Genomic DNA, 24,031 nt, shown 5'->3' with positions numbered 1-24,031 from the left:
GAGTTCTCCATAATGATCTCTAAGGTGTGTGAAGTCTGCCGATCCGCATTGGACCAACAGCGTGGCTGACTATAATGCCTAAAGCCTTCTCATTCTGAGAATAGACCCGTGCTCAGTCGGGCCGGCGCGGACGCGCGTGATCATGATGATACTCACACAATACTTTGCCTGGGCCTGGCTTAAAATTATTAATTTTTGATCTCAATAAATAATTCTTACCTTAAAACACCTTTCCTCTTGAGGGCTCAGCTTCTTCAGTATCGTGCCCTGATCCGGGCCAGCCTTGAAGTTGCCTTGATGTCCGGCGAGCTGGACCCAGGGGTACCGCTGCTTCTTGTACGTCTGGAAGAACGGCGTCCATTGCACTATGTTCCGGAGCTTCCTCCATCTTTCTGATTGCTGGAATGAGAGAAAAGTGTTGCCATTATTAGGGTGTACTAGATTATTCCCACGACTTGGGGGTTGAAAAATTGCGGGCTGCAACTCGTTTTTGCTTACAACTTGATGCTTGATATCAGATTTACTTGATATTTTAGTATGAAACTAGCTTATGCTCGCGACTTTGTCCGCGTGGACTACACACATTTTAAACCTCTATTTTACCCAGTTAGGGGTTGTATTTTCGAAAATCCTTTGTTAGCGGATGTCTACGTCATAATAGCTATCTGCATACCAACCAGCCCGATTCGTCTAGTAGAATGAGCTGTGCGTTGATATATCAGTCAATCAGCTTTTCTTTTTATATATCAGAAGAAAGAAGATTTAGGTAAATATGGTCATTCGAAATGGGGCATCAATATCATACACTTTTTAATATGAACCAACCTATAAATATTTATATTGATATTTTTCTGTATGCCCGCCAATCCTGAGTTAGGCTGAAATCTATAGACTTTACTTTAAGTCAAAACACGACAGATTTATGACTTAGTTATGTCCCTTACGTAAAATCGTCTTACTGAAATATATGTACCGTACTTTGACTTTGCTCAGAGTTAAGACAGAGTTAAAACGAGATAGATTTATGCGAGAGACATAAAGATGTGATGACTCTAAAATAGAGCCTCGGTAGCTCTACGGTTAAAGGAGCGGACTGAAATCCGAAAGGTCGCCGGTTCAAAGCCCACCCGTTGCACTATCGTCGTACCTACTCTACTCCTAGTACAAGTTTACGCTTAGTTGGAGGGGAAAGGGGAATATAAACTTGGCTAATATTCTTTAAAAAAATCTCTAAAAAGCGTATGTAGATATAGAGCGTACTTTGACTTGTTAAAAAAATGTGACGTGAGCGTTATGATATAGCTGGCATAAATCTCGTTTTAACTGAATCTTAAGTCTGAGGCCTGCTGAGCAAAGTCAAAGTATGCACTATGCCCATACGCCTGTAAGTACGGTCTGAGTAGAGTCAAAGCACGCTTTATTTTCAAGCTTATTGCAGAGTACTTAGTGAATCTAAAGTCTAAACTATAATAGTAAGATTATCAAAATCGTTGCACGAACAGAGAAACCCGGACGAGTTATATAGGTACCTACGCGTAGACTAATTGGGTATACTCCGACAAAAACATAAGTTGTACCGTTATATTCATATGGTAATCTATTTAATAGTTGTGTTACTAATTCGTCTCTAACTGGTGAAGTAACAATCACTGGGTCAGATGATAATATTAATCATCATTATTAGCAAGAACCAGTTGATTGGGAATTTCTGGTTACAAATAATTGATATGCCTGATAGTAATTAGCAACGGGTAATATTAGAACAGTTTCCGGCGCAAAAAACCACAATCAACCACATACCTACAAACGTAATAAGTTTTAGAGCCTCTAAAGGAAAAGGTCCCGAATTCGATTCTCGGTTTAAGGTATATCGGAATAAAAGGCTACATTACCATGCAAACTTCCACCGAAAATTGGTTTAAACGAGATCTAGTAGTACTTAGTTTTTGATTTATCGTGCAAAATGTCGATAAAATACGATGTGATTGTAGTACGGAACCCTCAGTGCGCGAGTGTGATTAGCAATTGGCCGATTTTTACTTGTAGTAGGTATCTATCGTACGCTAGGTGCTTGCAAAAGGTATAGTCGACGCGTCGCGCGACGGGTGGAATTCGACCTTACGACCCTTTTGATTACAGTTCATTTCCTTAATAATCATTAAACTATTAAGGCTTAGTACCTAGATAAACAATAATAACAACTAAGACGCTTAAGTTTATCTGTACAGTATGTATACAACGACCTCTCTATACTAAGCACTAGACGGGTCATTCCAAACAAAAAATTGCAAGATTTTGCTTACTTTATATTACTGATGGCCAGTATCATATTATTAATTTCGACAGCTTCATAGACCACGATTTTTATTCGGAATGGTCCATCTAGCTAGTGCGTAGTATAATATAGAAGTCGTTGCCAACTTCCTTTTTGCAATCGAGTAAAACATCTTAAAATTGTTAGACGTATCGCGTACTAACATAGCAATGAAAACTCTTGGCCGTGAATTTAACAATGAAGGTCTTCTTCACGAGGGCAAAAAGCGGAAAAACAGCAAATAGCAAAATTACTTCACATTGGCAGTCGCCACGAGCAATAAATATAAATTGTTATTAATGTATGACTAGTGACGTACTTTGAAAAGAACCTCGAAAACTATCCAATTAAGTATCATTTCATTTCCTCAATAAAACCACTATCATTTGCTTGCAAAAATCAGTTAGGTATTGAAAAAAGGAAAATCTATTTTTTTGTTTAAAAAAATAGTAGGTAAATAAAATACATTTAGATGAATCTTTATAGATTAAATTGAAGAAAAACTATTTTTTGAAAAGAAACGACTAAATGGCTTTAACACTACATAAGAAAAACTATCTACTATTTACCAGGCTGTATGATTTATGATCTTTGCCTATCCCGAAGGGGATTAAATTGAACAAACTTGAAAAAATAGTCGTCGCATTGTAAGCAATAACGTAATATTGCTTTTACTATTAGGGGAAAAAAGATGACTGTCCTTTGCTTGTCAAGGATTGACTATGAAATTGCAAAGTTACCCCGATTTAATTGAACAATATTGTTCAAAATACAGTTCATACAAAAACAGTAATTGATTATTTAAAAAAAAACTAAATAGTAAAAAAACTAAACGTAAACAAACCTTCTTAGATCTCAAGACGTAAACACAATACACAACATCCACAAAATCATTGATGCGGAAGCAAATGTCGTCGGAATACATTTTCAAATACATTCCACACTATTCCGAAATCGATAAACAAATCAATTATTTCTTTAGATTTTATCACTGTTTATTCACTTAAAATAACACGAGTTCTCAATTCAAATTAGGAGGAAATTATCCACAGGTAAGCTGATAAAAGTATAGGTATAGATTGCAGACCACATTAAACACAATGTTCGAAATTCAAGTTTTAGGATCCGGAGTTGTGCAAAAGGTCCAACCCTCTGTGATATACTGAACAACAAATTGGCCTCATCGCCAATATAAACCGTATACCGTATAATCTGTACTGACTCAGTAAGCAGTTGGTGGAACCGCACTGTGTGACGTCAATCCAGTGCGACCTAAGCAGAATTGCACGATTGGTGGAATTCCGGATTGGCCTGTTTTGTTCCGTCGTATTCAGGTACAAATTACGCCTGTAAAATCTGTAAAGTAGTCACAGTTTGTTTCACTAATTTAATTAGGCTATTTTAAACCTGTTATTTACCGTGGTACCTATTTTTAAATTAATTTATTGTGGATGGACCACCATCACTATCAGTGGCGTGCACAGGAGTTCAAGCCAGGGTATGCAATTAGGTATGAACTTATTTTACGGCAGGTTAAAATGAAAAATAAGCATTGATTTATTAAAATGAGGGTAAGCAGTGCGTTTATGCCTCTATGAGCTGCACGCCACTGATCACTATGTATTTAGGTTTGGTTTGAATTTGACTAATATAATTAGCTATTTAACATCTATTGATTTATTTTTAAAACTAATTATTTTTGGATAGAACATCATATTTTAGTACAAATTAGTATCTAAGTTGGTACGAATTTGATGATGACTAATAAAAGTATGACGTATCTGTGACGTCACAGATAAGTGAAAAGATAGTATTATATGGAAAGACTACAGCAACTTTTGTTTACTGCTCATGACGTACAAGATACTTATCTAGCCCTAAAGCTTTAGAATAGTATTTGAAACTTGTATTGGGTAAAGTCGTCTCAAGTGATTGAGTTCCACTGATAGATCTTGAAGGAATTTCATCAATGCACGGTCTTCTGCCGCTTGTATCCAGTTGTTCCTCGCAATTCCCATGACATTATCTAAGTATCTACTTAGTACTTGGTAAGTGCACTCCTGTGTACTCCCAAAGTCCCAACGCTACGTCTTTCAGTGCGAGGTCGTTATTCTATGGACTATGGGATCGAAACATCTAATCATTCGTTTGAGTAGGATTGGGTACAATAATTATTCAAATAGATCATCTTGATTAGATTCTTTTCCTTATTCTACAGACTTTTTATTTTGCATCTTAAACCATACTATAATATTATAAATGCGAAAGTGTGTCTGTCTGTCTGTCTGCTATCTGCTGATGCTGCCCATCCATTCAACCGATTTTGATGAAATTTGGTACAGAGATAGCTTGCATCCCGGGAAAGGACATAGGCTACTTTTTATCCCGGAAAATCAATGAGTTCCCACGGGATTTTGTAAAACCTAAATCCACGCGGACAAATTCGCGGGCATCATCTAGTTCTAGATATTTTAAGGATGTTGCATTTTGCCTCATATTTTGTACTTAATTTTCTTTTAATTTTAAACACGTCATGCTTATGAACCTTTTTTTAATTATGTCCGTCATGATTCTTTAGTAAGGAAAACCAATTTTTTTTACTCTTCACTACTGTATTTTCGTCAGCTTTTTTCCCATTAGACCTCCATATGTGTAATCTCATAGAAATTAGTATGATATCATCGCTTGCGGCTTTAGATATGTCTTCATGGACTTTAGAACTGCCGTTTGTATTCGATGACTGATTCAGCTGCTCGATTGCGGTAGAATGACAGCTACAATGTCATGATTGCAATCATCTCTGATTGGTTGATAGTCACTCACTATTGGCTACAATGCACTGCTGCAACAAGAATCGCACAAATTCAGCCAATCACAACAATTGAGATTGTAATAATGATTGATGCAGGTTTTACGAAATCGACCTACGTGTTTGATATTATGCGATGAGTCTTCAGATAGATATATAAATAGAAACATGAAATAACCAAGACAAAAACGAACAATTTGAAAACCAAAAAAGTTTTATGCAAAGGCAGTCTTATTTCTCAGATGCAATCTCCACCATTGGTGAATGGAAAAGCTAGGAGGTGGAACTAGAAAGGGTTTTTTTTTCAACTAAACTTTTACAAAATGCTTTGAAATCGTCAAATGAGTCTACCTCTAGTTCTGAATACCAGAAGAATAGAAGAGCCAGCAAGAAACTCAACGTCTGCTCCTCTCCAAAATAGTTATAGAAGTGATTTTAGACTTATTTGCATAGCCTCAAATAGCGTCTTGCAAGTGCCAAGCTGCAAGCACAACGAGCAATGGAGTAGGCCATGATCGGTATTCATATGCTCATAGATCGCGTGCCAAACACCACAATTTGCAAAAGAGACTGACACCCGTATTTACACTCATTACTATGAAATCGCACAGTGTGCTCGAACGCATAGTGTGGATTCCACCAATCAGATTATCGAAAATTGACGTGAAAAAATAATCTGATTGGTGGAACCACACACTGTGCGTTCAAGCGCACTGTGAGACCTCATAGACCATCGAAAGTGTCCGGATCGAAATGGAGGTAGACAAGTAAGACAAGGCATGTCTGTATGGCCACAGAATACAAATGACCGATGGACCCGTTTCCTAATTGAATGGAGACTACGTCCCGGGAAAAAAAACCGGCCAAGTGCGAGTCAGACTCGCACAACGAGGGTTTCGTACTACAGGCGTATTTTTTTTAGACATTTTGCACATTAAATCAAAAACTATTATGCATAAAAATAAATAAAATCTTTTTTAGAATGTACAAGCAAAGCCCTTTCATATGATAGCCCACTTGGTATAGTTATCTTACTTTGAAAATTTAAAATACTAATTATTTGTTCATGATCATATTTTAATTTTTTTTAATGATGTAACCACAAATTCTCGGTTTTCAGATTATTCCCCTTATGTGTGCAATAAGACCTATCTACCTGCCAAACTTCATGGTTCATGAACAAGAACATGAACAACATGAACTAGGTCAACGGGAAGTCGACAGACAGAAAGACAGAGAGACAGACAGACAACAAAGTTATCCTATAAGAGTTCCTTTTTTCCTTTTGAGGTACGGAACCCTAAAAAAGTTGGAAAACAACCATGACAATAAGTTTGCGGGAAAAAATTAAGGAGACTTGCCAACACCGGGAAAAATGAGGAGGCGTTTGTCCAACAATAAATAAAGATAAGTGAAACAAGGCTGATAAAGAAGAGAAAGTTGGAAAAATTTTTAGCGTCTTACATTATTTTGGCTGCTAGAGATGTTAGGGAGTGCTTTGCTTGTGTTTGATTATTATTTTTGTATGTTTTGGAAGCTAAAAATTCGCAACTGCTGTCCCGGATAGAACTTGTGACTTTTTTCACCTTATATACCTTACCTAGACCTATTTAAAATTTTGTGCTGCTGTACCAATTAAGTAAAAACGATCGCAATAAAATCGCACAATATTAACTGTAATCATCATCATCATCATGATCAACCCAACGCCGGCTCACTACAGAGCACGGGTCTCCTCTCAGAGAGAAGGGGTTTGGCCATAGTCTACCACGCTGGCCATGTGCGGATTGGTATACTTACTTATTACCTAACTGTAATATTGTAATGATATCGAATGTAATAGTGACGTATTTTGTTATAGACTTCCTTCCAGTGCAAACGAGACAAACCACAGCAACGCATTATTACTGGAAATGGAAAATGCGTACCTAATTAATGATGTCACTGACATTTTTTGGCGAAGTCGAATTTCGAATTCAGTCTATGTATTATTTATTATTTAAAAAGGGATGGCTGCGTGTGTTATAGCACGTTTGTAATAAGCGACAGGGATGTTGCATTTTGCCTCATATTTTGTAGTAAATTTTAGGTATAGTACGCGAATCGGGGTATCAGGCGGGGGACGCCCCGTACACCCGCACGTCACCTGTGCATTCCGCACCGGGTTAGCGCGGGGGCAGTGCGGGTAGGCGGAGTGTTCCCTCTCCGATTTCCATCTCGATTTGTCGCGTACTATAGGTACCATATTACGTAGCTGACGTTCCTACCACATGAGTGTGTTTCTACTATAAAATATTTTTCAGTCAAGAAATTAGAATGACTGGTAACCCACGTCATAGTCTGCGGCATAAAGTGTGGCTGCAAGGATTTACTAAGGACTGATCCACATGATGACTGATATCCACGCAATAGATGCTTGTAAAATTCCCTTTACTGAATAACGGTTAACCACCAAAAATGTGACGATATTGAATTTTAAAATTATGTTCTATCTATTTAATTTACAACTAGCTTAAGCCCGCGACTTCGTCCGCGTGGACTACACAAATTTCAAACCCCTGTTTTACCCCTCCAGGGATTGAATTTTCAAAAATACTTTCTTAGCGGATTTCTATGTCATAAGTAAGCCTTAATAATATAACCTCATCTGTTATTTAATCGAATTATATATCAATTTAAAGATTTTTTTATTCCCGATCCAACCGTATTAGATTGCTTTATCAAAAAGTTTTTTGAATCCATAGTTGCCTGGATTTAAGATGTATTTTTTTTATTTTTGCTTTTATTTTACTACGGGAACCCTTAAAAGGTGTCAAGCACATAGGTATTTACGTAATACCATATTTTACAATCGAATAACCCTGTTTTTATGTACTTAACAACCAGTCTTATTGATTTCGTCACATTGTAAACAACTAAATTATTAATGCAAATATACAAGTAAATAATACCTACCTATTAAAATCGAGTTTCGGTGACCGAAGAATTTTTGCCCTGCAATAATAATATCCTTGACAGACATTTTGTAATATTAATTCGGTGTAGTACCCATCCAGGATTCGATATCCGACTAGGAAACTTGATAACTGCTTGAGAATAACCCTAGTGTGCTCCCCAGCGCTTTTCATACAAACGTAGTTTGGTTCTCTTTTGAATATTAACCATGGCATACCTAGGTATATGGTTAATACCTCTCAATGAAATTTTGTGGGCACATACATACCTACTAGAAATTCCTAAATAATGGTGTCTGTGGTTATCTTTTCTATGAAAATAATATATGTATAGTACGCGACAGGTGGAGATGGGAATCGGGGAGGTAGCGCCCCGCACACCCGCACAGCCCCGGCGCTAACCCGGTGCGGGCGAACGCAAGTGACATGCGGGTGTGTGGGGCGTCCCCTCGCCCCATTCCCCGATTGCCATCTCAACCTGTCGCGGACAATAGTTTCAAAGAATCTCCGCGCGCTGGGAAGTGCGCTAGGACTACCTACTTCTTTTAAGTTGGATCTGGTTTGATTTGAATATTCAATCTAGGAGGTTTTGGCTAAAACAAGTTTTAATCCACGACCTACCAAATGATATCAAGGAGCAATAATTAATTATACAGTATTATATTTAACGAACCGGCTAGTATAACTACTGGAACAATATTCAAAAGACTCGCCAGATATGTCAGGATTCACATTTTAAAATCATGCCGAACGTGGGCGTATTAACGATATTCTCTTGCAAACGTCTTGAACTCTACGTATCTCACACTTGAATCAAGCGTCTCTATCTGACGCATCTAGACGAGCCTAACGATCCCACGACGAGTATGTGTTTTACAATAATTATTACTTTGCTATAAACCAATTATTATCGTAGTAGTTTCGTTAAAAAAACTTGCACTCGAAGTGCAGTACTTAACATAAATACCCGATAAAAATAAAAAAGACGACTACATACGCGTAATAACGTAAAAATATATACGCGGCGCCCATAAAAAGATACATTGACGCAAATGAATGATTGACCAATTAAACTAAATAAAAAACAAATAAATTATCGCAATAAAATAATTATTGCAAGGCATCTTATGCATTTCTCGCCAGCATAGGCTTCAGGCACATTGCCGTGTTGTGATATGCCCTGTGTCGCAAATCGCAACGTAATTTGGCATGACGAACTAGTACCTACCTACCTAGACGGAGCGCGGCTTGAGCGCCAGATACTGTAAACGCCTTCATAATAAATGGCTCTGGTAGGCTTCTGTTACGTCACAACTCATAAAACTCACAGGACTCAACTTGCAACACAGTAATGTGTCTGCGGCTTTATTTTTTTTATTTTTTTTCAGTCCCTATAAGCCAAGAACCAACAGTCCAAGAACTCGAATTATCTTAAACATGATTAAATTTGTTTTTTGAGAGTAAACGTTTAATAAATATTTTACATAATATATGAACGCTTTTCTGTCTGTCTGTCTGTCTGTCTGTCTGTCTGTCTGTCGTTCTTTCAAGAAAACTACAGGGTACTTCCTGTTAACCTTGAATCATGAAATTTAGCAGGAAGGTATGTCTTATTGCAGACATTAGGGGAAAAATCTGAAAATCGTAAATTTGTGGCTACATTCCAAAAAAAATTAATATGAACAAATAATTAGTGTTTTCGAAAACAGATTTTTATTTATTTTTATGCATAATAGTTTTTGATTTATCGTGCAAAATGTCGAAAAAATACGATTGGACTACGAAACCCTCAGTGCGAGAGTCTAACTCGCACTTGGCCGGTTTTTTCTCCATCTAGTTTCTCATCGCAAGTTGTGGCAATCACTAAGTGGGTCTACAAAATGGCACTAGTATGAATTTCTGTCTTTTTGTGTTTAAGTTTATTATTTGTAACCTTTTGATTGTCCATTTAATTTTTTCTTTAAATGACGTATAATCAAATTCAGGGTCAAACCGAGAGTTCCCTCACTCTAGTTCACCCTAATTACGTCGCGTGCGCGCGTAACGGGGGTTTTTCAGATTTTCCTTTATGCATCGTGGGTATTAAGTGTGCACAATTTATATAAATTACTAGATGATGCCCGCGACTTCGTCCGCGTGTATTTAGGTTTTTAAAAATCCTATGGGAACTCTTCAATTTTCCGGGATAAAAAGTAGCCTATTTTTTTCCCCGGGATGCAAGCTATCCCTGTACCAAATTTCGTCAAAATCGGTTGAACGGTTGAGCCGTGAAAAGCTAGCAGACAGACAGACAGATACACTTTCGCATTTATAATATTAGTATGGATTAACACACACATGACTTTTGTCATTTTCACCTACGTTTTTTTAAACAAATAAACGAGAAGACGTTAAGTATTTCGTGCGCGTAGGTGGATCAGTACTCAACTACGTTAAACATAACTTTATAATATTATGATATATGCGTACGTAGGCCTTATTGCTATTATAATATATTCTATAATGCAACGACATTATGCTGTTACCATCCGTAATGTCAAGCAGTCAAGTACGCTAGTGACGCAAATGGTATGTGAATCTGCAACTGTTAACAAAACAGACCTTCCCAGAGGACTATTATTGTTTGTAGTTCCATATTTACTTAGCGTTAACAAATACTGCGTTCATGAACATCATCATGATCAACCCATCACCGGCTCACTACAGAGCACGGGTCTCCTCTCAGAGTGAGAAGGGTTTTGGCCATAAACTACCACACTGGCCATGTACGGATTGGTAGACTTCACACACCTTTGAGAACATTATGGAGAACTCTCAGGCATGCAGGTTTCCTCACGATGTTTTCCTTCGCCGTGATACTTGCTTTTGTCTGTTATTCGGCCAGTGCCCTGTACTTAGGTACCTACTACTTATAGAATGAGTGTTTGAACCATGAATATTATGAGTGAAAAAATATTTCTGTTCTATTCTAAAAACCCGGCCAAGTGCGAGTCAGGCTCGCGCAATGAGGGTTCCGTACTACAGTCGTATTTTTTCGACATTTTGCACGATAATTCAAAAACTATGATGCATAAAAATAAATAAAAATCTGTTTTAGAATGTACAGGTGAAGACCTTTCATATGATACCCCACTTGGTATAGTCACTCACTTGGAAAGTTCAAAATACAATTTATTAGTTCATGACCACAATCTTTTTTTGTGTGATCTAACCCTAAATTCACGGTTTTCAGATTTTTCCCCAAATGTCAGCTATAAGATCTACCTACCTGCCAAATTTCATGATAGGTCAACGGGAAGTACCCTGTAGGTTTCTTGACAGACAGACAGACAGACAGACAACAAAGTGATCCTATAAGGGTTCCGTTTTCCTTTTGAGGTACGAAACCCTAATAAAAAAATTGCTTAGCGGCAAGGATTTGTTTAGTAATATGGTAAATACTAAATAGCAACGGATCCAGTTTCAGGTGAGATTGCAGTCAATGGCTAACTTGTATACTTAGGAATAAAAATAGAAAAGTAAAAATTACAAACTGTCAAATGCACTGACTCAGCCAGGAATCGAACCCAAAACCTTTCACTTATAAGACCACTGCGCCAGGGAGTTCAATCTTTTGTATTTGGCGTGAGGCACCGTAGCGGAAATAAAGCCCAAAAAACTAATTTTAGCTCTTTATTGTTGTTTTAATTGATAAAGGTCGTATCCGATTTGAAGTGGCATCGAACTATGCATTGTTTACGATTGACCTTCCTTTGGTCTTCAGCCCGTGTTAGGGCGCCGTGCGCCAGCCATAATCTATCAAGGCATACCTATCTATTACTAGATGATGCCCGCGCCTTCGTCCGGTTGGATTTAGGTTTTTTAAAAATCCCGTGGGACCCTTTAATTTTCCGGCATAAAAAGGAGCCTTATGTCGATGGTCCTTCCCCGGGATGTAAGCTAATTCTGTATCTACCAAATTTCGTCAAAATCGGACAGTGAAAAGCTAGCAGACGGACAGACAGACACACTTTCGCATTCATTATATTAGTATGGAAATATGGATTTGATAAACTGCTGAATATCTTACCTCAGATCAAACGAATGGATCATAGAATTTTGAGATTTTGCAATGTAGCCATAAAAAGAAAAGAAAGGAAGGTAGACGATATTGAAGTAGAATATTAATATGTATAATACTTATAGAAATGCCATTACAACAAAAATCGTATTGTATGAAGTCGTACTGTCAATCATCATCAAGTTGTAAGCAAAAACGAGTTGCAGCCCTCAAAAATGTTTGTTTGGAATGCCCTGTCTTGACATAGCAGGGTTGTTACGGATGCCAATATTATAATATCCGCGGATACGGATGCGGATTATCAGAAGTTCACATCCGCCGATGCGGATGTCTGAATTAATGCAAATTTCCGCATTTGCGGAAGCGGATGCGTAACACCTTGCTGGGTCCCATTGTACACTTGTTGATTGGTCAGTTAGCGAACGAAGATATCAACTAGCAAACACGCGCGAAGCACGCGCCACTCTGGCCCCGCCCAATTTTATTGCAGGTCGGTATTTGTTTCGAATATGAATCCGCATCAGTAAAAGCTCCTCATTAATTGATGCCGATGCGGATGAATTAATGCGGATGTTCCGCATTTGCGGATTATTCGTATTTAAGGCCATTTATAGGACAAACTATTGCACATAATAATATATAGTGGCGAGCATAGGATACGGAGGCTTATGTGGGGTATCACGTGGATAGATTACCTACTTATGTCAGGTCATGGTGAAAAATAAACATGCCTTTATGACCTGCACGCCATTGATAACTAGTACCATAGACGCCTAATAGCCGGACACCCGCGATCGCCAAGCTTAGGCAGTTGCTTAGCATAAATGTCGACCCACGCCCGTTCGGTACCCTCATTCCGCACGTTGTCGTGACTTTTGAGTCCACCAATCGCAACAAAGCATTCTCCCCTGTCCCTCGCCAATATTTTACGATTTTGTTTTCATGCAAAACTTGTATATGCATACTCTTGAAGTTGAATTTCCTGTGCTTACACTATACAAAAGTCATGTCAAAGGACACTGTAATTTGATAATTGAAATGGTAAATTCCCTAACCCTGAATGCGGTATTTTATTTTGAAGTAGATACTACCTACGTATAGTTACCACCTTAGTAATATTTCCTTCCTATGAACTTTAACCTGTGGTTTTGAATTCCTCATAACAGAATTATTTACAGTGGGTATGTCAACACACATTCATTATAATTAATTGGCTATTGATAATATTATTTGTTACGTTGCGGCTTCCTCGTCTGGAAACAGAACCTTAACCCAAGAACCGGGAACCCTGTTCTGGAAAGATAACGTTGAACTCTTCGTGATGACGTGAATGTCTGTCATATCAAGAGGTCAAACAATTTAAGTAGGAATCTAGGAAGACGATTTTTAACTGTAAAAGAATCGTAGTCTAGTTGTTTGCCGAAGGATCGGGGAACCCAACGCATTATTATCCCAAAAAAAATTGTACCTATAATTAATGAAAAGGTGTTACGATTCTCGGCAATGAAGAATACGAAATGTACACAGAGAGTAAAACAAGTATTAGGTATATGTCCGTCAGCAGTGTACGTCAGTCTGTCGATCTTAAAAATAAAGGACTATCTTGAAATGTATCCTGGTATAACGTAGCGCTACACAGGAACCTCCTAAACATGAAAAGCGAAAACAAAAAAAAAGGTTTTAAGTTTTAACCTTCAAGTAAATGCCTCGTTGAATATGTAATTTAAAATCATTATGAGGTTCCGTCTGTCCGTCCGTCTGTCAGTGTGTATCTCATGAACCGTAATAGGTAGAGAGTTGAATATTTCTATCAACAACAAATATTATAATTTTCTAAATGGCCACTATAAAAATTAAAAATAAATAAAAAGTGTACGGAACCCTTCGTAAGCGAGTCCGACACACACTTGATCGTGTTTTTCACACTTTTCTTTGCCCGTGTCTAGTCCTCGTAAACGTTAAGCGTTAACCTCGTTGATGTTAAGTTTATACATCAAAGCTTGATTTTATGACGTCCATAGACCGGGTCTCTATCCCCGCTTTAAATTGTTGAAGATTCTAGATTACTAGAACATTCCTCCCAGCCACGAATGAATCACATGAGCTCCATTAATTATTAGAATGGATAACACTGTCTTGTTAGGAAACCGCGTGGGTTTGAGCATCATCGTGTTACAAGTCGTTAGCTTTATTGAGTGAACTCATCGCTTTTAATTGTCTCGCGGACACCAAATGGTGAGTAAGGGCTTGGATAGACGCGACATGTGACTGCGATCGAGGTTCCTGCTGAAAACCAGCGCTGTATATTTTTCGTGCGTGTGCACTGTGCAAGGCATGTTGGGATCTTTTTTCGGGTTGTGCCACACCCACAGAGAATTCAACCTCAATAGTACGCATTTACAAGGTTTTGCATCAAAACAAAATCGTAAATGTTGTGATTGGTGGACTCAAAAGTCACGTAATCAAGACAATATACGTTTTGTGGTATTGCACTTCTATCAAAATGCTGCTAGGTATGTTTTTCCTAAAAAGCGGCCCTCAAAGAGTAGTTTGTATAATACAACATAATAATATGAATTTAGATTCATTGATGTTTCTAAATATGTAGTGATGATGAAAGAGAAATGAGGGGAAATCGGAAGAATTTGATATCGCATCAAAGCTTTGAAAGAGGGACCATGGAACTGGAAGCTTACTACGAACTCAGAAAACTACTGAAAGCAGATGACATAGTCTATACTTATAATCTTATCCATACTTCCATACTAATATTATAAATGCGAAAGTGTGTCTGTCTGTCTGTCTGCTAGCTTTTCACGGCTCAACCGTTCAACCGATTTTGACGAAATTTGGTACAGAGGTAGCTTGCTACCCGGGGAAGGACATAGGTTACTTACATAGGTTATCCCGGAAAATTTAGGAGTTCCCACAGGATTTTTAAAAACCTAAATCCACGCGTACGAAGTCGCGGGCATCAGCTAGTCTTTAATAATTTAAGGTTTAAATTGGCAAAGTGATTGTGCAGAAAAATTAAGTAATTAAATATATTTCAGCAAATTCCAAAACGTGTGCAAGACACTCCAAGGTCGGGAGTGTAAATAAGATACTATCTCAGATAAAATACAGTAGGTAGTGATTGAAGGTTACTTTTAGGCTGATCGCACATTGGCTTCTTTTTCTCGAGCGATCGCTTCTTTTTAGCAGCTCGACGGGGTGATTACGTAAAACGTTGCAGTAGCGACAGCAACGCGACAGCAGTAGCAATGCGACAGTTCATTTGCTGTTTCTCTTCTCCTTCTTCTTATTTTGCTTTGTGCCTATTGCTGTCTCTCTCTAGCCGAACGTTTGACAGCAAAGATCGCGAGATTTACGCCTGTCGCAAGCCTGTCCCGAGATGCGTAATCACCTTTAACAATACCCTCGGAATGTGGAGGCAGCGACGGACATCCGAACGTATTATTTTTACATGAGTTTCCAAGAAAGAGTGTAATATTTTCAGGGTTCATGTATTTACGTTTCTTTATTCCGGCATAACTTCTAAATGGCTGAACAGATCGGGACGTATGGGGTATCGTTAGAATTCTTACGGCATCACTGTTCAGTACCCTGGCATATATTTTTTCAATATAGCGGCTGTATGGCGCCATTTTTAAATGTGAACATTATTACTTTTTAATATTTAGTTCGTTTTTGGCAGGGCAGTCATGTCTTAATTTTTTTAATTACGACTGTTTAACATTTGTAGACGCTATGGGTGATATATACCTAGTCGTTATAGCATTCGAAGTCATGTCACTCATATGAAGAAGGATTTGAGAGTACACTGTACACCGTCTAACAATTCGTCGTCGTCGTCATCTTCGCAACTGATAGACATTTGACGATCTCTACAGAACACGGTTTTTTGCCAGTGGGTACCGGCTCCCAGCTACTTCCTTGAGACCGTCATCCCCTCTAACAAAGGACCTTTTAAAGCTGCTTTATCCACATTGTTGACCCAAGAGAACCCTAACGGTAGTGAATAATGCAAATGGGTTACGACCCTCAAGACTGAGGAATACGATGCAGTGAGGAGAGAGAAATGGTAGCTACTCCGTAGACCCTTGGGCGCCATCTCCTTGGACGAGAGAATCACGGCGATAGTCTCGCCGTGCCACCAATTTCGATACAACTATTAAAGGCTAATCTCCATAGGGCGATACTATTAACAACCATAGTAGGTCGGACTCGTTGCGATTCCCTCGCCCGTGGAGATGGCGCCTTAGGCGATAGTAGCCAATGTGCGCCCAGCCTTTTGCGTTGTATGAAAAGTCAATGTACGTTTTAGCACCTACACCGGGGCTAATCGCCAGTAAACGTTAGACCACGAAGCCGACCACAAAAACGTCATGGCAATTATCGACGCAATAAATCTGGTATTTCACCGCATTCGGAATTATAGCGTGTGTACTTAATCGACGAGAATGTCTTTACACCAACAAATCTATACAAAGTATAAAATATCTTGAACGAGCGAGTTACTTTACTGACAGAAACGACAAAAGCACAGAAATTGAGTAGAGTTATTAATGTGACCTAAACATTCAAACGGATTTTTCAGATATAATTCAATTTTAATGTACTTTAGGTACGTTGAAAGTTTGAAGATCTTGAAGTGCAATACAAAAGGTCATTCATTTCAATTGTAATAAATTATTATCTCTGAACAAGGGGATGAATAGAATGAGGTACATACTTAGTAAAATTTAAAGTACTTAAAACATCGAAATATAAAACCTAAAACTATTTGTCTATTGTACAAAAAAAATCACGTATTAAAATGGCCATCAGAAGCTTAGAAGGATCTTAACTGACTCGACTGAACAGCGGGTGATGATCTCGGACATGACAATCATTGATTAAGCTCCGCTCGCTCGCACCTCAACTATCGCAGAGGCGCGTGTTGTTCAAAACAAAAATTCTTAGTTCACGTGATAAAATTTTGCAATCAATCGAACCAATTTAACTGATTAATTTGATTTGATTTGAATCGAACAAGATATTTGACACCGTCGCATCGTCTAGTAACATGAGTACCTACAAGTAATACAATGAGTCTTTATTAAATCAATTGATCTGATTGTGTATGACATCACCGTTCGTATCAACTGAGGTTAACACGAGTCTCGGAGTCTAGACTCTAGAACATAAATATGTGTGGTCTGTCATATCCAATCCAACCATCAACCTTGCTGGACATACCTAGTAGGTATGCCTATCCAGAGCGCACCACCAAACACGGTCCTCTGCCTTCCTCAACCACCCATTTCCCGTCATTTTGTTCAGGTCATCAGTCCAGCGCGGGCTGATAGTCACCCTATCAACCATTTTTAAACTAAAACCTGCCATAGCACCGGTATTATGTCAGGTAGGAGTCTTCGGCCGTGGCTAGTTACCACCCTGCCGGCAAAACCATGCTGCCAAGCGATTTAGCTTTCCGGTCCCATGCTTCGTAGAAACCAATATGATGGGTATGGGTTTAATCACAGATAATTAATAATTTATCTATGGGCTTGATGAAACTGCCATACGTTAGCCCGCTTCTATCTAAGACTCTCTTACCACCAGGTTCATCACTTACCAGGTGAGATCGTAGTTAAGGGCAACTTGTATCGGAATAAAAAAAGGTAATATAGCGTTTAGTGTAAAGAATTTTAATCTTTGTAAAATACCTAGTTATTAATTAATAGTCTAAATTTATGAATCTACTTTAGTAGCTACCAACTTACGATGTATTTATGCAAAGCCAATTTCCTTTTATGATCTCTTAAACGTTTAAGCTCGATATTAGCACGACTTTTCTTACGTAAATATCAATCAATGTAATGGTTATGCTAAAGTGTAGGGTTATCATGGTATGGAAAACCAATCGAGGATATGTATATTAAGTGTGTGTGTGGAAAGGAAAAAATTGCTTTTTTGTACAAATACCTATACAAAGATCTATAATAAATCTAGATGTACGATAATACCTTTTTGTAAAAAGGTGATTGTGATGTTTAGTAAATATAGTGCACAAATAGATGGTGTCGCTACGCTCGCACTTTTGGCTGGTCATTGAGTGCGAGCGGGTGTACCGTCGATTTGCTTACTGAATATTTGATTTTAATTTGAAATCCTAAAGCCTCAACAAGTGTATTTCACATTTGGCGACGAATACAAGCGCAGTAAGTAAATTTTATCACTCAAATTAGGTATGTACCGGCTTACAGAAATTGGTCAACAACAAAATATGAATTTCACAAACTGTTTTGGATAAGAAAAGAAATGGAGAAGTAGCTTAATAGAATTAGTACTTCAAATGCGGCCCGAAAATATCGGCCAAAAAGCTTATTTCTAATTATTTCATTTTGGACTTATTGTTTAGGTACAGCTATTAAGTTTTATATTAAAATAAATATTTTATTATTATTTGAGAATTCGAATATTTTAAATTTATTGTCAATGAAAATAGGTCTTATATATAAATATTTTGCAAACGTTATTAGACTTTATATATAAGTGTTAAGTTTATTATAAACTGAAGTCGTTGATATTATAAAACTTTTTCTACGTTTCGTAATAAGAAACATAGATGTGTATAATTATGTGTGCCGACACCCGAGCCACTTGAACGATTTGAACGATTCCGACTCGGTTGTGAGCCCTCGTCTATACCTACTATTATAAATCAATGCATTATCGAATAACACAAATTCCTACCTTTTGTGTTGATACATTACGGCATTTTATTTGGTGTCTGTCTAAATTTCGATAATAAGCAAATAGGATGAGTAAGGTTGGTGCTAAAAAGAAGTATTCAATTACGATTATAGTTTACGTATTGTTGACCAAATCTGTTCGCAAATTAATACCTATACCTATTATACTTACCTATCGAAATTTTCGATCAATCAGCCAAATGTACCAACGAAAATATTATCGTTAATTTACCTGTTTTAACCAAATACTTTTACCACTTCAATAACTTTGAAGTCATAACGAAATAAATGTGGTTAAAACGAAATACATACGTATGATTTTCGATCAATCAGCCAAATGTACCAACGAAAATATTATCGTTAATTTACTTGTTTTAACCAAGTACTTTTACCACTTCAATAACTTTGAAGTCATAACGAAATAAATGTGGTTAAAACGAAATACATATGTATGATTTTCGATCAATCAGCCAAATGTACCAACGAAAATATTATCGTTAATTTACCTATTTTAACCAAGCACTGACCACTTCAATAACTTTGAAGTCATAACTATATAACTAAATGTAGTTAAAACGAAATACCTTCATGCGTATGAAGTGTCACAAAATCAAAATAATACCTGTTAAGGCCAAGTAACTACCAAATGGAAGTGAAGTCAAATCGATTGCATTTTGCACTGTCTATCGTTATTAATGAAGTAATTCATCAGCCATCAACGAACTTTTCATGTGCCTACCATAGCTATATAACAGAATCACATTCAAAGACAGTCTTGTGATTTTCTGTATTAATTGACCAACATTCTTAAACTAAAAGTTACAGTCAATTTAAATAAGGTATATGTATATTGTACATAGGTATATGCATATCTAAATAATTTAATTAGTAACGAGGTTCCTTCTCCCTTATTCACAGATCGTCCAACATGTCCCAATCACAAGTGACGACATTAGAACCATTTGATTGTGAAGGTGATCCCACTTCCATTAGCTCCCGTTGGGAAAGATGGAAACGTGCCTTAGAAATATATTTCATAGCAGCAAGTACTAACGACCAAAACATAAAACGTGCAATGTTATTACATTCCGGAGGCATGCCACTACAAGACATATATTTCAATATACCCGGAGCTCATGTGACTGACCCTGATACGACTGACGTTTATGACATTGCGATTAAAAAATTGGACGAGTACTTTTCCCCTAAACAAAGCTATTTATTTGAAAGGCATATTTTTCGGTTGATGAAGCAGGAACCAGATGAAAAGTTTGAAAAATTTTTGGTTCGTCTAAGACGACAAAGTTCTAAATGCAATTTTGCAAATGAAAATGAAAGTCTTATTGACCAAATTACAGAAAAGTGTAGTTCGACTAAGTTGAGGAAGAATATTTTACTACTAGGTGATACAGCAACAATTGAAAAAATCATAACAGAGGCAAACACTTTAGAAACGGTCGAACGGCAGTTGAACGAGTTTCACGATAGACAGTGCACAAATGCAACAACTACCAGCCTTAATAAAATTGATATCAAAACAGCCAAGCGGTTTACTAGAACAGAGGCTGATATCTGTTGCCGATGTGGCAGCAAAAATCACAGTAGTGACAGCAGTTCCTGCCCTGCAATAAACGCTAATTGCGTGAAATGTGGTTTCAAAGGTCATTTTCAGAAACACTGTAGAACTAGGGCAAATAAAAGAAAAGGTTCTAACCTCACTGCAAACGACAAAATTAAAGCTAAAAAACCCAAAGTGGAAAACCCCAAAAATAAAGAGCCCCCAAAAAATAAAGAGTCTACATCTGTAGACTACATTTTCCACATGGACGACTTGATTCAGGCAGTAGATCCAATACTATAAATGATAAAACTTGGCAACTTATGAAACGGTCTGAAGTTCTAGTTTTCAATCAACAAAAGTCTTCAGACAAAACTTTTATGGCGTACGGTGCTAAACACCCACTAAAAGTATTAGGTTCATTTGATGCAGAAATAAAAGTAGGTTCTAAATCATTAACAACAAAATTTTATGTCATTGAAAATGATTCAAGAAACCTTTTTGGTAAAGAAACTGCCATTGCCCTTAACATACTAAAACTAGGTTTTGATGTAAATTTCGTTGAACAAAATCAATGTCCCAAATTCAAAGATGTCCAATTAGAGATAACTATTGACAAAACAGTTCCTCCAGTTTGTCAACCTTATAGACGAGTCCCAATTCCTTTGGAATCAAAGATAAACAAAAATAGAGGAACTAGTAAAAATGGACGTCATGGAAACTGTAAATAAACCATCTTCTTGGGTTTCTCCAATGGTACCGGTTCTAAAGCCTGACGATGATATTCGTATTTGTTTGGATATGCGTGCTGCTAACAAAGCCATCATTACAGAAAACCATCCACTGCCCACCATGGAACAGTTCATTCCCAAATTTGGCAAAGCAAAATTTTTCTCAAAATTAGATATTAAGAATGCTTTTCATCAGATTGAACTCACAGAAAATAGCAGAGAAATTACAACTTTTATAACAAGCAAAGGGCTTTACATATACAAACGATTAATGTTTGGAATATCGTGCGCACCTGAACATTTTCAAAAAATTATGGAGAGAATATTATTGCCATGCGAAGGAGTTGTAAACTTTATAGTTACATTGTTGTATGACATTGTTGTTTTTGGGCGAGATGAAAAAGAACATGATGCTAGGTTTCAACACGCATTAAAAGTACTCAGGGACAAAAGTTTTCTAGGATTATTCAAATTTGTTGGAAAATGGATCCCTAATTTGTCAACCCTAACGGAACCCATTCGGCAATTACTTTGCTGATGCGAGTCCTGTGGGTTTAGGAGCAGTACTCAAAGCCTTGCGCAAGAATCGAGCGCTGGGTCCCCCGTTTACAATCATATGATTATAAAGTCATATATAAACCTGGAAAATCTAATATAGCTGATCCACTATCCCGTCTATGTACGGGTACTAGTGCACAAAATAGCCCTATTGAAAATGAACATCATGTTAACCAGATTGTCCAATACGCGCGTCCAGTAGCATTATCCCTTAAATCGATTATTGAAGCATCTAATGATGATGATGATGAGTTCAAATTAGTGAAGAATGCTTTAATAAATAATGTGTGGGATACTTCAGTAAATAATTACAAGATGTTTCTCATAAAAGTCTGGTGGCCAAATATAGATAAAGATACTGAAAATACTGTAAAAATTGCAGAGGGTGTACTTTAGTCTCGGCACCCAATCCACCAGTACCCATGAAAAGACGAAAACTGATTGGAAAGATGATTTGCTAAAATATTTAATGGGGTATAACAGTACTCCTCATCCTTCCACAGGGAAATCCCCCTCAGAGTTGTTCCATGGAAGACAATTTAGAGACAAATTACCTTTTCTAACGGACCTTGAACATAATTATAATGATTCGGAAGTAAGAGATAGAGACAAAGAAAAAAAAAAGAGAAAAACAAATTAATAGAAGATAGGAAAAGAAAGGCTGCAGATAGAGAATTGCTACAGATAGAGAATTGGAGATTGGGGAGAAATTGTATGTGAAGAATATGATTAAAGAAAATAAATTAGTTGTTCAATTTAATCCAATACCTCATACAGTAATAAGAGCTGACGGAAGCGACGTAAACGTAAAGAATGATGAAATTGGTCAAGAGTACAGGAGGAATATTGTTCACTTTAAGAAAGTAGAAGGTCACTGGAAAGTCATTGATCATGAAGAAACATCTGATAAAGAAGTTTAGGTTAATAAGTTGATTCAAGGATAAAATATTGTTTTGTTTGTTTCTAAATGCTAATCATATTGTAATTAAAATAATGAATTAATTTGAAGATTTAATTGAACAACAATGGCGCCGATACTGTTTCTTTCAATAAGCTAAAAGATTATCTGCATCTTTTTCTTTTTAATATTGCTAAAACGGGACGGAACTTTACATTAAAAGACTCTAATTTTAAGTGCATGCTACAAAAAACAATAGGCTCGCGACTGGCAGCTAAAGTCACGAGATTTGACGGTTCTAAATTAAATTTAAAACTGTCAAACTGTGTCTGTCCTTTTCATATTACAGTAGTAAGAAGAGTATGCAAATGCTCTAAAATTTAGTTGTGCTCAGAACAGTATCACTGTCTCAAGTCTGCCTGTAACTGTATGGCATGGACTAACCTAAAAGTCGAAATCCTACTATGACTACTACAGTATATTATGTTGAAGTGAACGAGAAGGAAACTGGAGCCCGTTAGGTAGATATCCCATTAAGGGATACCTACAATCTTAAGCAATGAAGATGAGATATGCCGAAAAGAAAAAGGTAACTAAACGTGATAAAACATAAACAAATTAAGTGAGTGATAAAACTGACACTTAACAAAACTCAAGTTGAGTTTTGAGCGCAAAATATAATGCAGTGTCAAAAAATAATATTGCCCGTTTTCCGTTTATCTTAAGAAATATTTATCAATCTTGGCTGATTTTATCAATCAATAAACGTTTTGCGCGACCTCATAAAATATAAAAGTTATGTCTTTGACATATTAATAATGAAAAATGTACTTATCGACATTTCAGGTCAGATCAACTTATACAAGTGCAATTTTTTGTCATAAGGAAACCTTAATAATATGATTCCTCAAAAGTTATTATTTTCGTTTAACCCATGTTTTATGTTATTTTGACCGTCAAATAATAGGTTAAGGCTAAGGGCACAGACAGAGCGCGTCGAGTGATGGCGAGTGGATTTGAGTGAATACGGTGAGAGTACAGCCACAAAATAAGAAGATACTTACTTAACTAAGGAACTTACGTATTTTGTGCTAGAGTCACAACGTAGTGGATAAGGGCGTGTAGAGGCGAGGCGTGCCGAATGGCTTGTTATTATGTGTGAAAATTGGCTGGCGCCTCGCCCGACGCACCTCTGCCATCCGCGCGCCATTTGATGAACCACTAGAATGCGCTTATTTTCACTATTATAATTTCAACTGTATGTCGAACTAGATAAGCTAAGTGCAAGTTGATAAATTAAAGAAGCCGTATGTGGCTGATGTGCCTAAAACACACAACGCACTTTAGGAACTGCAGGGCAGGATGTCATATTGGTGACTGAACATGGGCATACCCGTGTAACAAGAAAT

The 24,031-nt window shown here is 37.2% G+C and overlaps 2 protein-coding genes across 4 annotated transcripts in view; one reads left to right on the top strand and one right to left on the bottom strand.

Moving 5' to 3' along the window:
• IP3K2 (Inositol 1,4,5-triphosphate kinase 2) overlaps positions 1-24,031 on the bottom strand; it is a 142,618-nt gene that overhangs the window by 9,166 nt on the left and 109,421 nt on the right. For all 3 annotated transcript variants that reach the window (XM_069504005.1, XM_069504006.1, XM_034977116.2), the window contains one exon: positions 220-399. In XM_069504005.1, coding sequence (XP_069360106.1) covers positions 220-399 — 180 coding nt within the window. The remainder of the gene's footprint in view (positions 1-219; positions 400-24,031) is intronic.
• On the top strand, positions 18,186-20,911 carry LOC138403444 (uncharacterized). Its single transcript, XM_069504020.1, has 2 exons — positions 18,186-18,343; positions 19,796-20,911. Exon 2 carries the CDS (start codon positions 19,806-19,808, stop codon positions 20,736-20,738), a length of 933 nt encoding a protein of 310 aa, XP_069360121.1. The 5' UTR covers positions 18,186-18,343; positions 19,796-19,805; the 3' UTR covers positions 20,739-20,911.

Source organism: Maniola hyperantus, chromosome 16 (genome assembly GCF_902806685.2).
Source record: "Maniola hyperantus chromosome 16, iAphHyp1.2, whole genome shotgun sequence".
Taxonomy (NCBI): Eukaryota; Metazoa; Arthropoda; class Insecta; order Lepidoptera; family Nymphalidae; genus Maniola; species Maniola hyperantus.
This window is presented reverse-complemented; position numbering and strand designations above follow the sequence as displayed.